Source organism: Leptopilina heterotoma, unplaced genomic scaffold (assembly GCF_015476425.1).
Source record: "Leptopilina heterotoma isolate Lh14 unplaced genomic scaffold, ASM1547642v1 Lhet_44, whole genome shotgun sequence".
Lineage (NCBI taxonomy): Eukaryota > Metazoa > Arthropoda > Insecta > Hymenoptera > Figitidae > Leptopilina > Leptopilina heterotoma.
Genome location: NW_025111084.1, coordinates 1247274 through 1261911, shown reverse-complemented (window position 1 = coordinate 1261911; position 14638 = coordinate 1247274). Strand labels below are relative to the sequence as shown.

General features: G+C 22.4%; 1 protein-coding gene across 5 annotated transcripts in view; it reads left to right on the top strand.

The window, feature by feature from the left end:
• The window catches only part of LOC122506848 (neural-cadherin), a 227424-nt gene that overhangs the window by 164092 nt on the left and 48694 nt on the right, over positions 1 to 14638 (top strand). Inside the window, exon 1 of one of the 5 annotated variants that reach the window (XM_043619213.1) lies at positions 1828 to 2392. The exons of the other annotated variants lie outside the window; for them this stretch is intronic. Within the exon in view, the coding sequence (XP_043475148.1) occupies positions 2176 to 2392 (217 nt within the window). The 5' untranslated portion in view covers positions 1828 to 2175. Of the gene's footprint in view, positions 1 to 1827; positions 2393 to 14638 lie in introns of those variants that run through there. 5 annotated transcript variants of the gene reach the window in all.

The following is a 14638-nucleotide window of genomic DNA, read 5'->3' as shown; positions in this document are numbered from 1 at the left end:
CAATTAAAGAGAATTTTCTCCGAGTGGAAAATTTTTTGACACCAGGTGCGAAGGGGGGGGGGGGGTGAAAAACGAAAGACGAGGAGATTACCCTCTTCCCACGTCAGGAAAATCAGGGAAAAGTCAGGGATTTTTATTAAAGTACTGGGAAAAATTGAATTTTCAAAAATTTTAATAAAATTCTTGGCAAAATTTCAGTTATTTTCAAAAATTTTCCTCAATTCAATCATTTTCAATATCTACTATTTTATAATAAAATTTTTCAAAAGATTTCAATTATTTAAAAAAAATTGTTGATAAAATTTAAAGCAAACATTACATTATTTTCAAAAATAATAAAAATTTTTACCGGGATTCAATTATTTTCATAAATAATAAAACTTATCATAGAATTTTAATTATTCTAAATACAATTTTAATCGAATTCCTCGAAAAATGTAATTATTCCTGAAGATTTTATTAAAATTCGTCGAAAAATAATTGAATTATTTAAAAATTTGTTGGTAAAATTCTTTATGAGGATTCAATTTCAAGAAACACTCAATTATTTAATAAATTATTTATTTGCATTTCATTTGTATTTAAATAATTGAATCCTCCTAGAATTTCCTAATAAAAAATGGTTTTAAAAATGAATTTCAGTTAAAATTTTACATAATAATTGAATATTAAAAGCATTATAGCATGAAATTTCAAAAATAATTGAATTTTGAAGGTATTTTTGAAAATAATTACATTTTTCGAAGAATTTACTTAAAATTGAATTAAAAATAATTAAAATCCTGTGAAGAATTTTATTATTTAGGAAAATAATTGAAGTCTTGTAAAGAATTTTATTACTTAGGAAAATAGTTCAATTCTTGCAACGAATTTTTATTAATTTTTTTTTAAATAATTTAAATCCTGTCAAGAATTGTATTATTTATGAAAATAATAAAAATCTTGCAATGCATTTTATTACATTTTATCTAAATAATTGAATTCATTTAAAAAATTTTATTAAAACAGTAGATTTTGAAAATATTTGAATTTCATCAAAGAATTTCATTATTATTTGTGAAATGTAATTGAATTCTTGCAAAAAATTTTTGAAAATAATTAAATTTTTTGAGGAATTTATTTTAAAATTTATTAAAAATAATTGAAATTCTATGAAGAATTTTATTATTTAGGAAAATAATTGAATTCATGGGAAAAAAATGTATTACATACTTGTAAAAATAATTAAATTCTTAGGGAGGATTTTATTAAAATTTTTGTAAATAGTTTAAAATATTTTTGAAAAATTTTATGGAAATTTAAATTATTAAAAAACATGAAGACATCAATAACTCCGAGTCTTCAACTCGGAGTGATTGATATCTTCATGTTTTGTGATGATATTCTTATAATTTGTTGAATTTCATAAAGGTTTAAATTTAAAATTTTTTGAAAATCTTAATTCCTATGGAATAATAATAATAATGATTAAATATTTATTTGAAAAAGAATTTGTTGGTGTTTTGGAATAATTTTACAATTAAAAAAATTCGTAATTAAATGTAATAGAACAGTTTTTTGAGTGTCTAATCATTTTTAGAATCTAATAATTTTGTTGCAATTTTTTTTGCAAAATGCGTATTTCATTGAAGGTTTGCAAAAAAAATTGCAACAAAGCTTATTATTAGACTCTAATCATAATAGAAATGTCAAAATAATATTAAAATATAAAACTTGCAGAATTTCCACGGAATCTCCACGGAAATTCCATGAAATTTCCAGGGGGTACTTCCATGAAATTTTTCGACGTGGGTTGTGCACAAAAATCTCTTTTCTCGCTTATTTTTCACCTCGGACTTTCTCCTTTTTTCTATTTCTTTTTTTTCTCTCTCTCTCTTTCTCTCTTTCCTCCTCGAGTATTCACTCTGTAATTTCCTGTTCACTTTCTGTCTCTCCTGGCACTCATTCCGTCTCGATCTTCTCTCTGGGGGAAAATAGCGCGTTAAAGGCATGCCTCGATGACAGGTGCGGATCACGGGACTTGCCTCGAGTGCCGGTGCTGTCCGCGATAGCGCGCTATTTCAACCACAAAAGGGATTCTCTCTCCCTCCCACACAACCACCCTCTTTCTCTCTCTCTCTCTCTCTCTAACACCCCCCTCTCCTCGACCAAAAATCGCCTCGCCAGTCCCTATGGATGGTGTGCTCCTCGAATGAGTTCCGCACCAGTCCAGAACGGGATTCTCGCGCGGAATCTAGTGTTTATACACGGTTTTTGATAGTGTCAAAGGAATTGTCGTCACCCCCTCACTTCTCTTTCCCTATTATTGAAACGTGTTGTTTATGTGATGAATGTGATTTAATGGTTGATCCGCTCAAACTTTTTTGGGTTATAACCAACAGCACATACCTCGGTACGTTCTTCTCCAAAGGATCATCATCATCATTATTAATATTAATCCCTTTATAGAATAAAAAAAATTTAGATTTTATCACCCTAATCAAAGTTGTATAATTAAACCACCAATCACGGTGCTTTAAAAATGAAACACACTGTAATGCCAATGATAAACGGAATAGGAAATTTGGAGGGAGTGAAAGGGGCAATAGTGGTCAGAATACTAATGATAGGGACAATAATTGATATGGGAATAATGGTACTATTAATGGTGATAATACCACTATTGATGATTATAATGGTACTATGTTCCCAACAATACAATATAATGGCCATAATAATCCGATTCTAATTATTTCCTTCCAATGCAAATTATTACTTTAATTCCTATCACCCAGAGAAAAATATTATTTAAACTATTATTTATTTAATAAAATAAATATATATTTTATTTGACTTAAATAAACGTATATTTGTCTCAGAACCAACTAGACTTTTTATTTGTTTTAAATAACATTTTTATTCGACAAAATAAAACATATATTTGAGCCAAATAAAATTTTATTTCAGCCAAATAAAATTTTATTTAAACCAAATAAAATGTATTTCAAACAAATAAAAAGTCCAGTTGGTTCTGAGCCAAATATACCATTTCTCTGGGTGTAATAATCGAAATCAAGAAAAAAATAAATATAAAGTAATATACGAATCAACTATAAAATATTCACACAAAAAAAAATACGTATTTAAATTTCCAATTCCCTAGAGATACGAATCTCATGGTTTGGAAATTTACTAAATTATTAACCATAAATACAGAATCATAGATTCGATCAGGTTAGTGGATACTATACCGTAAGTGATAAAAGCATTATTGAAATTAGAGTAACAGATTATTCTATTAATAATATTAATATTAATAATAATAATAATAATGATAATAATAATAATGATAATAATAATAACAATACCTAACAATAATATTAATAAGAATAATAATAACAATAGTAATAAAAATAATAATAACATAATAAATAATAATTGAATTCTATTTGGGAAATTTTATTAAAATAGTAGACATTGAAAATAATTGAAATTAGGACAAGAATTTTTTTGACATTTATGAAAATAATTGAACACTGTAGAAGAATTTTATTATTTATAAAGATAATTGGGATTTTTACGAGAATTTTTTTCAAAATTTGAACATAGTTGAATTTTATATAAAGAATTTTATTTTTTTTAAATAATTGAATTTCTGCAATTATAAAAGATAAAAAGATAAATAATATTTTAAAAAATTATTTATATTTAATATTATTATTATTATCATTATTATTGTTAATAAATAGTTGTAGAATTTATCACTCGGTAAAAGATAATATAAAATATCAAGAAAATTATTACTATTTTTATTTTTGTAGATATTTTTATTATTATTGTTATTCAGTTTAAAAAAGAACATTTTTTGTTAACAATAATAAGTAACAAAATTAATATAATCAATTTACATGATTTATTGCGAGACCAAAATTTTCTCAATTGTCGTGATCACATGAAACACCGATAAATAATCACAGTAATCTTGATTTTCCCCCTAAATCAGAGTTATTCCCGTTTCGCTGATAATCAGAAAATTTATTGGTTGACTATATTTCATGTGACAATTAGCGAACATAATCAATTATCAGTGTTGAACCATACGCTCATTTCACTACGTTAAATTTAATTTCAAAACGCGATGGGAAACTTTGAATAAATTGTGGCATTTATTCAATATAATGAAAATCATTTACGTTTTTTGTTTCTAAAGTAAAATCATAATAATAAAAGTGGAAATAAATGAATTTTGTCATTTGTTCAATGAAGAAAATCATTAACATTTTTTTTTCCTGTAACAATAAATAAAAAATACAAATAATAATGAAAATAACAATGAAAATAATAATAAAAATAATAATAAAAATAATAATAAAAATAATAATGAAAATAAAAATGAATAAATTATGTTATTTATTTAAGAGAGAAAATCATTAACATTTTTTGTTCCAGTAGAATAATAAGAAGAGTAATAATAATGGTAGAAAAAAAGAGTAATATAATTCTAATAATAAAAAAAATATAATTATAACAACAACAATAATAATGATAATAAAATACATTATCATTGTAATAATACGCACATAACGATCATAAATATGATAATGTTCTTTGCGATGTTCATACTCATAATTGAGAGCGTAACCATAATTATAATCACAGAACAAGGCCATATTCTCTTGCATATAACCAACTTCCAGTTTTATAATTTGAATTTTAAACAATTTTTAATTATAGTGAAAAAGAGAAATCACTTTTTATTAACTAAACGTGAAACACAACAACAAAAACAAGTGACAGATAAAAATAATTTAAAACCATTAAAATAACTCCGGTTCGGAAAAAAAAATTTTTAGACTTTAATAAAACATTTTTTAAACAAACACTGAAAAAAAATTTATTTGACTCAAATAATCGACTATTTGAAATAAACAGTTTTTTTTGTCTCCTGTAAAATTTCAAGAAACCGAGTTGAGCCCTTTTCGAAATTCACAATTCAATTACAATTCAAACTTTTCCAAATAAATGAAAAAAAAATGTGAAAAAGTAGAAATAAATTGTCAATAAAATGAATAAACTAAAATAGTATTCTTTTTGAAGTAAAACAGAGCGTATATTCGGATTAATCTCAAAACATAAAGAAAATGAAATTCCAAACAGTTACGTTTTGTTAAAATTTATTGATACAAAAATTCCACTGATATATTTTAGATTTTACAACCAATTATCTAGAATAAGAATAAATAGATATACAAAAGCTTACAAACTAATATACTAAGGATTTACAAAAAGAAAAATAAATAATCTCAATCCTCTCTATGTTACTGATCTGATTCAATTTCTGGGGATTCAACGAAGCAAGAAAAACTTTTTATAAAGAACTTTCATTATTTTTCCGTTATTACATTTTCTATTGTGTTCAACAATTTTACGAACTACAAAATAAAGTGAAATTTTTTTTTATCTTCCAATTGTTATAATATACAGAGAGTATTTTTCAATAACTATACCAACGTTAAATAAATATAGTTAAAATATATATTTCAAAAAAAAAAAAAAAAAAAAGAATTAATTAAATCTTTTGATTTAGTTGGTTATAATGGATTTTGATAGAGTTTTGTTATTGAATATCAAATGTATCAAATCACAATTTCCAAAATACCGAAATAACAAGTATCGAATATCGACAATAACAAGGAAACCGTAATTAAAAAAAACAAAAGAAAAAACAATTAAAAGTCAGGGAAAAAGAAAAAAAAATTAACAAATATATATTTTTTGTTTTGTTTTTCAAATAACTATCGTTTTCAGTGGGTAAAAATTTTTTACATTATTCACGAATAGAAGAAAAATAATGATATTCTTTTGTAGTTGATAATGACTTCCGACTGGAATTTTTTTAATATTTCGCGCAATTTCCTTTGAAAAGAACGTTTTATATCACTTTTCGCTTGTTTATTTCTCCTCTTTTGTCGATATTTTAACGAGCGTCAATGATACCCAATTACAAACATAATTATCAAATTTCCCTCTTGAGAAAATAAAGTAATCTCTCATTCAGTAAATACTACTCTCTTCTTCTTTTCACAAAAAATAAAAGAATTAAAAATATTTTTCCTATAAGAGTAGATTCATTTTATTTTCTGAAAAAAAACATTCGTAAAAAGAATAAAAATATTTTTCTTTTCTTCCTACATTTAGTAAAAGAAATTCTTTGAATATTATGATGAATTACATCACAGAAAAAAGTCAGAAATAAATAAAAATTTAATACAAGTTTAAAATTAATGTTCTAATTATAGAAAAGTGATACAAACTGATTTTTTTGACCAAATTTTTTCAATATAATAATAAATAAATATAATAAATTTAATATTTCATTTAACTACCAGATTTTTTCAACTACCGACTGTGAAAATATTACAATTTAAAAACTACCGATTGAATAAACTACCAGTTATTAAAACAGCGAACTACCAATTGACAATTTTGGAAAAAATATTTAATTCTTAAAATGCTATCAAACTACCAATTTTTTGCACCAAAAATAATTTACACTGTGAAAAAATAATTGACAAAACTACCAATTTTTAGTTCTAATAATATTTAAAACTATTAAATAAAAAAAATAACTATTAGCTAATTGAAACTACCAACTATAATTGTAATAATTTCCCAAACAACTGAAAATATAATTTAAAAACTATAAATTAATGAAAGTACTATCAATTAAAATTACTACCAATTTCCAACTGATTGAATTATTATTCAAACGAAAAATACCAACTGTCACCTATTTCATTTGGCAAAAATTACACAATATTTTCAGCTACAAATAAAAATGGTAAAGGAATTTTTAATCGAAATAAACCATTTTTGTTTCAATTAAAATATTCCTAATTGAACTAAAATATTTTTGTTTTAATCAAAACATTTTTAATTGAATAAAATATTTTCATATGTATTAAATATTTTTATTCGAATGAAAGAATTTTCACAATCAAAATATTTTTTATTTTCATTCAAATCAAACTATTTTTAATGCAATCAAAATATTTGTAAGTAAATAAATAAATGAATAAAGTGAATGAATTGATATATAATTCAAATTTAATTAATGAACTTAGTAGACAAAACAAAAAGACTAACAAAAAAAAAAAAAAAACGAGAGCAAAGAGAATTATTTACTTGTTTTAACTTTTTATCGATAATTATTTGTGAGAATTATTTGAAAACTCTTTAACACGTGAATAATTTTTAAAAAACTAAGTTGAACGATAATAACTTTATTCTCAATAACACACAGATTGAATTTTTTTTTTTGAAATCCCCTATTGAAAAATCATAAAGAATGCCTTTACTGATCCCTCTCACACTTTATTCTTTCATTCGATAAAGCTTTCGCTGATACTTGATGCATGCCTATGGTGCTTTCAACATGAATTGATCATAAATGTTATTATCTGTACTTTTATTGATACTTAAAGTCTTGAAAAGTTATTGAAATTATTGAAAATTGACGATATCCATAAATTTCAAAATCAATATTTCTATCAATATAAAACAGTTTCACAATTACTTTTAAAAAATCTGTGTTTTTTATAAAAAGAAAAGAAAAATCGATACTGAAGTAAATGTATTATTTTTATAATAAAATATTTTTTTTACAATAAAGTATATTTATAATAAAAATATTTATATCAAAATAACATTTTCATAAAATATAAATTTATCATAAAATATATTTATAATAAAAATATTCATAATAGAATATATTCATAACAAAAAAAATATTTAGAATAAAATATATTTCTCCATTCATTTATTGATTTAAAAAAAAGTCACTCGGTTTAAAAAAAGTAGAATTTTTTACCATTTTTTTATTTGTTAATTAGTTAAAATATTAAGATATTATTAATATATTATTAATATTATTATATAATTAATAATAATTAATATTCTAAAATTTTTTCATATGCTAATTAGTTATTTATTTAAAGCAGAGTAAAATCAGCGTCTAAGATTAACAACTATCCAAAAAATAAAAAACCAATTGAAAAATGTTTCATTTAAATTTTGTCATGTAAATTGGAAATATTATTTGAAACTTGGTTAAAAAACTGAAATGTCAAAATTCAATCAAAGTCTATCCGTTAAAAATCGATGAAAACAGATTGGGGGTGTGAATCGGTAATCCTTAATCCTCCTAGACATAACTTTATTAGAAACTTTAATCCTGGCATTGAATCGACAATTTCCAATTTAATCCAACGTGAATTTCTATTCGATTCAGGAATTACTCATCGTGACAATATTGCTCGAAGAAGTGATTTGAAAACCGCAAGTTCTTGAATTCATATTAATCCCCGCGAATTCAACAATATAGAATTTCAAACAATATCGAAAGATTGCTATCGAATTAATATAACTTTTTATTTACAAAAAGATTTTCACACTTTTTCCATTATCCATTATCCATTATCCATTCCATTATCGCAAATTCAATTTAACTCACCTATAAATTAAATTTTTATCCTCCTATCACTAATTGTTCACAACTACCAATTATTGACCCTAAAAAGAGTTAAAACTACCAATTGATTAAAATTGGCTTGAAAATAAAATTTTTTGATCGCATAATTACTGCTTTTTTAAAAATACCAGTTTTTGACACAAAAAAGAATGAAAACTACCAATTATTGAAATTGCCAACTGAAAAAATTTAAATCAAAAATAATTTTCCAATTCAAACACTAATTAATTGTTTAAACTACAATCGATATTCGTTGTAACTACCAATTTTTGACCCTAAAAAGAGTTAAAACTACCAATTGATACAATTTGCTTGTAAATTAACTTTTCGATTCTACAAATTCTGCTTTTTCCAAACCACCAGTTTTTGACGCCAAAAAGAATTAAAACTACCAATTATTGAAACTTCCAACTGAGAAACTTTAAATCAAAAATAATTTTCCAATTTAAACACTAATTTTTGACCGTAAAAAGAGTTAAAACTACCAGTTGATAAAAATTTACTTTGTAAATAAAAATTTGTTATCCTACGAATTACTGATTTTTCAAAACTAACAGTTTTTGACACAAAAAAGAATTAAAACTACCAATTATTAAAACTTCCAACTAAGGAAAAGTTAAAACTACCAACTTTGACACCTTCAACTACTAAAATTTAATTCACTCATAATTATTTTTTACTAATCATTGAAACAATTATTTCTTGGAATCAGAATTTTTGACAAACAAAAATTTAAAAACTACCAACTGATGAATAATTCTAACAGACAAAACGTCGTCAAAAAAATAATTGAAACTACAAATTGTCAAAACTTGTAATAAAAATAAAAAGCTTCTTTTTTTTAGTAAAATAGAAAATATCAGAACTACCAATTATAAAAATTAATTTCTTCAAACTACCAACTGTTGAAGCTAACAAAATAAAATGAAAAATTATAGTTTCACTAAATTTTCGAATAACGATGAAATTAGTGAAAAATACATTTTCGTAATGCAGTAATATCAAATTTCAATTTTTGATTGTCGAAATTCAAAGTTTCGAAATGTTCAGAAATTCCCTGTATTCATAAATATATGTAATATATATATATATATATATATATATATATATATATATATATATATATTTAAAGTGTATTCATTATAAGAGTAACTTTGAAAATTAGTAAATTTATAATCGCGTATATATTTGAATCACGATTCACTCAACCTTTCATAATATCTATGTAAATCGGACGCATCTGAAAGTAGTTACACGTAATGAACAAAGTACTTGGATCTAAATGAGATTCCTTGCATTCTCGAGGACTTGTTTCCGGCAATTTAAGCACCACTGGCGCATTAAATTGCACTGATTAAAATTTTCCTGCTGAAAGAAAAACGCCCCATTGGAAAACTCTAATTTAATTATTTTATAAATGTGTGTATATAAATATAAATATATATCAATACATTTAAGTACACAAAGTTTAAATAAAACAATTATTGTCATTTTAATCTTTACTCTGCTTTTAAATCTTACATTAAGTTGAATTTTTTTTATTTTGGTATTTATTAACAAAAGAGTCAATAAAAAATTAAATTATTTCTTTAATATATTAATAAATAATTTAATAGTAAATTAATAATATTATATAATACTATTTACTAATTAATAGTAAATAAATTTGTTGGCAAATGAATATTTCTTTTTTACAAATGAATATTTCTTTTTTACAAATGAATATTTCTTTGTTCCAAATAAATATTCCTTTGTTCCAAATAAATATATAATTGCTTCAAATAAATAATTCTTTCAAATAAGTTTTTATTTTTATTATTTTTTTATGGTCCCAAATGAATATTTGTCACATAACTTTTATTTAATTCAACTAATTTTTATTTAAATTAATTCAAACAGTATTTACCACTTCAAGTATTCAGAAACTTTTTGATTCGAATAAAATATTTTTCATTCAAAATAGAAATGATTTGTTGCAAGTTAATATTTGTTAGAGAAAATAGTGAACTAATTGCAATATTTGATTCAATTAAATTATTTTTTATGCCTACTTCAATTAAAAAAATTGTTAATTTTAAAAAATAATATTTATAACTTTAATACATAATAGATTGAGTTTTAATAACTAATAGGTAAAGATTAATAAATAAGTGGTGTAAGTTTCATAAGTGGAACTCAAATAAACAATGAATTTTAAATTTGTCATTCAATTCACCAGTAAAATTGTGATAAATTACTGCATAATAATCGATGATACTTTAATTAAACATACGTACATACAATATATAGTTATTCAATACAGTGGTTTCAATCCATTTCAATATTGATTGCTACTTTATTCAACTAGAAGTTCAAATGCTTTGATAATTTCAATCAATCTTAATTTCATAATTTGTGAATATTGTCAATAATTTGAAATAATCATTTTTAAAAATCAATTTTAAATAACAATTTCGACTAATTCTTTTTTAAAAGTATAATTCCAATTAATAATTCAAAATAACTCTTTTAAAAAATAATTCCAAATTGTAATTTAAATTAATTATTTTTTAAAAGTAATTCCAAATAATAATTTTAAATAATTTTTTTAAAAAATAATTTCAACTTGTTATTCAAAATAATTCTCTGTGGAAAAAAAAATCTCTGAAAATTTTATTATTTATGAAAATAATTAAATGATTGCGAAGAAATTTATAAAAAATTTGTAAATAATTCAATTCCTGTGAAATTTTTTTTATTTTATAAAAATAATTAAAGGTTTGCGTAGAATGTTATTAAATTTCTTTTAAATAATTGAATTCTTTTGGAAAATTGGATTAAAATAGTAGATATTGAATAATTGCATGTTTCTTAAAATTAAATTCTCATAAAGAATTTTATCTCCAAATTTTTAAATAATCGAATTCCTTTGAAAATTTCAAAAACAATTTGTAAGAATAATATTACATTTGTCGATTCTTTTAAAAAATAATTTCAAACTGTTATTTAAAATGATTCTTTTTTAAAAATAATTCCAAATAGTTATTTATAATAACTATTTTTTTTAAATAATTCCAAACAGTAAATCAAATAATTAACGTTATTGCAAATTTAAATTTTTTTCCCGCAGTGATTCAATAAAAAAAAAATGTTTCTTTCTTTAATTTAATAATAATAATTCAGTAGAATTTCATCTCGATACATCAAGTATTGTCAATAATAATTCCCCTCCCCGAAAAAAAAGAAAATTGGAACACTAATTAAACAACAAAAAATTGAAGATAAATTCAAACGTATTTCCCCATCTATATTTTTATATTGATATTTTTACACATCACCGAATGTTGACCATTATCGTGCTCTCTCGTAAAACAAACAGACTTTTTTTTCCTCTCCCAAATAAAAAAGCAGTTTTACGACTAAATATTTGATCCTATTTCAATTCGAGCAAAAATGTAAAATCAATAAACGCATATACAGCAATGTTGTTTTTTTTCAAAGTACTTGTTTCAATTTGTATAAAGAATTCTTTTTTTTAACCTGCTGCATTATTGTACACAATGCTAGAGGGGGAGGTAAAAAAAAATGCCAGGAGCATATTATTTATACCTTGAGGGAAAATTCATCCAACGAACTGGGAAAATCCATTTACCACACCGACAATTACAATTTATGAGAAGCACTATATATACATTTCGGTATGGGGGTTGGAAAAGAGGGATGGTGGTGGGTAGTGGTTTAGTGGTGAGGAAGACATTGTGAATTCGATATTCTACAGCAGATACAATGTTGAAATCTACGCATTTCTGTTTGTTTTGCGTGAATATCAATACAGAGGAGATGCTTTTGCCGCGAGGCAAAATGTGATGTGTCCAATTGACGTGTGCATATGTAATGACATGATTGCGTTGAAAGCGAATGGAAAAGCAGGTGCTAAATTCACTTTATGGAAGAATGATATATATTCAATCAGTTTCAAGACTGATATTCAATTCAGAAATACCAGAGACATTTGATACAATTTTTTTATGCGATTTCAATAAAAGTCAAAAAAGAAATAAAATGATTGAGAGAGAGTGAGATCGAGAGGGACTTTTTCATGTAAGAAACGAAATAAAATAAATTTTACCAAGGAAACAATTTCAAAAAATTTACTCTTAAAGTTCAAAAAAATAAAATAAATAAATAAATTATCTACAAATAAATTATAAATAAATAAATTATCAATAAATTAATTTTATTAATAAATCGAAACGAAATAAAATAAACTTTCCCAAGGAAAAAATTTCAAAAAATTACTCTTAAAGTTCAAAAAAATAAAAAAAATAAATAAATTATCTACAAATAAATTATAAATAAATAAATTATCAATAAATTAATTATTAATAAATCAGTAACTAAAAGAATACAAAAAAATGGTTAAGAAAATAATTTCAGAAAATTACCCTAAAGTGAAAAATAAAAAATAAATAAAAAAAACTATTACAGGGTTTTTTTTATCGAATAATTAAGAATAATTAAGAATTTTACTAAAATTTTTGAAAATAATTTAATTTCGTCGAAAAATTTTGCAATATTTATAAAAAAAATTAAATTTTGACAAGAATTTTATTAAACATTCCCTGACTTTTCCAGGTTAAAAAATGGAATTTTTCCAGGTTTTTAACACTAAATTTATTGCCAACAAAAATTTAATTTTGTTTTTCCCTGACTTTCCCCTAAATTCCAGACAAAATTCTTACTTTTCTTTGACCCTAAAAAATATTCTGATTCAGTTCAAAAATTATTAATCAGAAAAATGTTCTATTACTTCTTTTTTAAATAAATGTTTAATCATTATTATGTTTCTATTAAAATTAAAATTTTACATAACATTCAAATTCTAAACCTTTTTGAAATTAAAGAATTTTAAAAAAATTGTTATAAAACAAGTGATAAAATAATTATTTTATATTATAAAAATAATAAAATTTTACAATAAAATAAAAATAATTAAATTTTGATAAATAATTGAAATTAATAAAATTTCTACGAAGAATTTTATTAAAATTATGTTGAAAAAAGTTGAATTGTTAAAAAAAAATTCATCAAAATTTTTGAAAATAATTTAAATCTTTGAAGAAATCTAATTAAAAATGTATTGACAATATTTAAATTCTAAATAAATAAATAAATAATCTCATGTAAAAAAGATCCTGGAAATTTCCCGGGAGTAAAGAAAAATGAATACCAAAAATTCTTGGAGTCACTCTAGTGGAATTTCGGGAATTTCTCGATCTCATTCCCGGGAATTTTTTCACGTTGAATTAAATGCAAGAATACAAAAAAATCTGCAACGATACAATTTCAAAAAAATTATTCTAAAGAGAAAGAGCAGACAATAAAAAATAAATTATTAAAAAACATTAACAATAAATAAAATTTATTATTTAGAACAAATTTTCTAATACAATTTCAAAACAATACTTTCATAAGGAGGTAAATTTATCCCAAAAAGTCAAAAAATAAATAATTTTAAAAAAACAATTTAAAAAAATTACTCTGAAGTTAAAAATTACTAATTAATAATATTTTATTTGTAATTTCTAACTTCAGAGTAAAAATAAATAAAAGAATCATAAAAACTTTTCGAAGAAAACAATTTCAAAAAATTACTTGAATTTTTTCCCTCAAATGAACGAAATTTTGTTTCCATTTTCAATATTTACAAAAATTACTGCACTTTGATATAAGAATAAAATAAATATTAATTTAGTAAACGATTCATTTTTGAATGTACACAAAACTATTTTACAATAAAATTCAAATTGAACAAAGTAACGTAAAATTCTCCTTTTAAAACAAATATTCCTCGTTCAATTTCAACGTTTAAATCTTCAGGGACATTTAAAGCAGAATTTTTAAAATAAATTCTCCCTTTTTTAATAAAAAATTCTTGTGAAAAAATGTTCATTCTCTTGTTAACAAAAATTAATTTCATTTTATTTCACTTTTAATATAATAAAAATTTTAATTTATTATAATTTCTTTATTATATTTATTTATTCAATTTAATTAAATATAATAATAATTCAATAAACATAGAATAATAAATTGTATATTATAAATATAATATAATAAAATAAATAAATTAAATAAACTAAATAAATT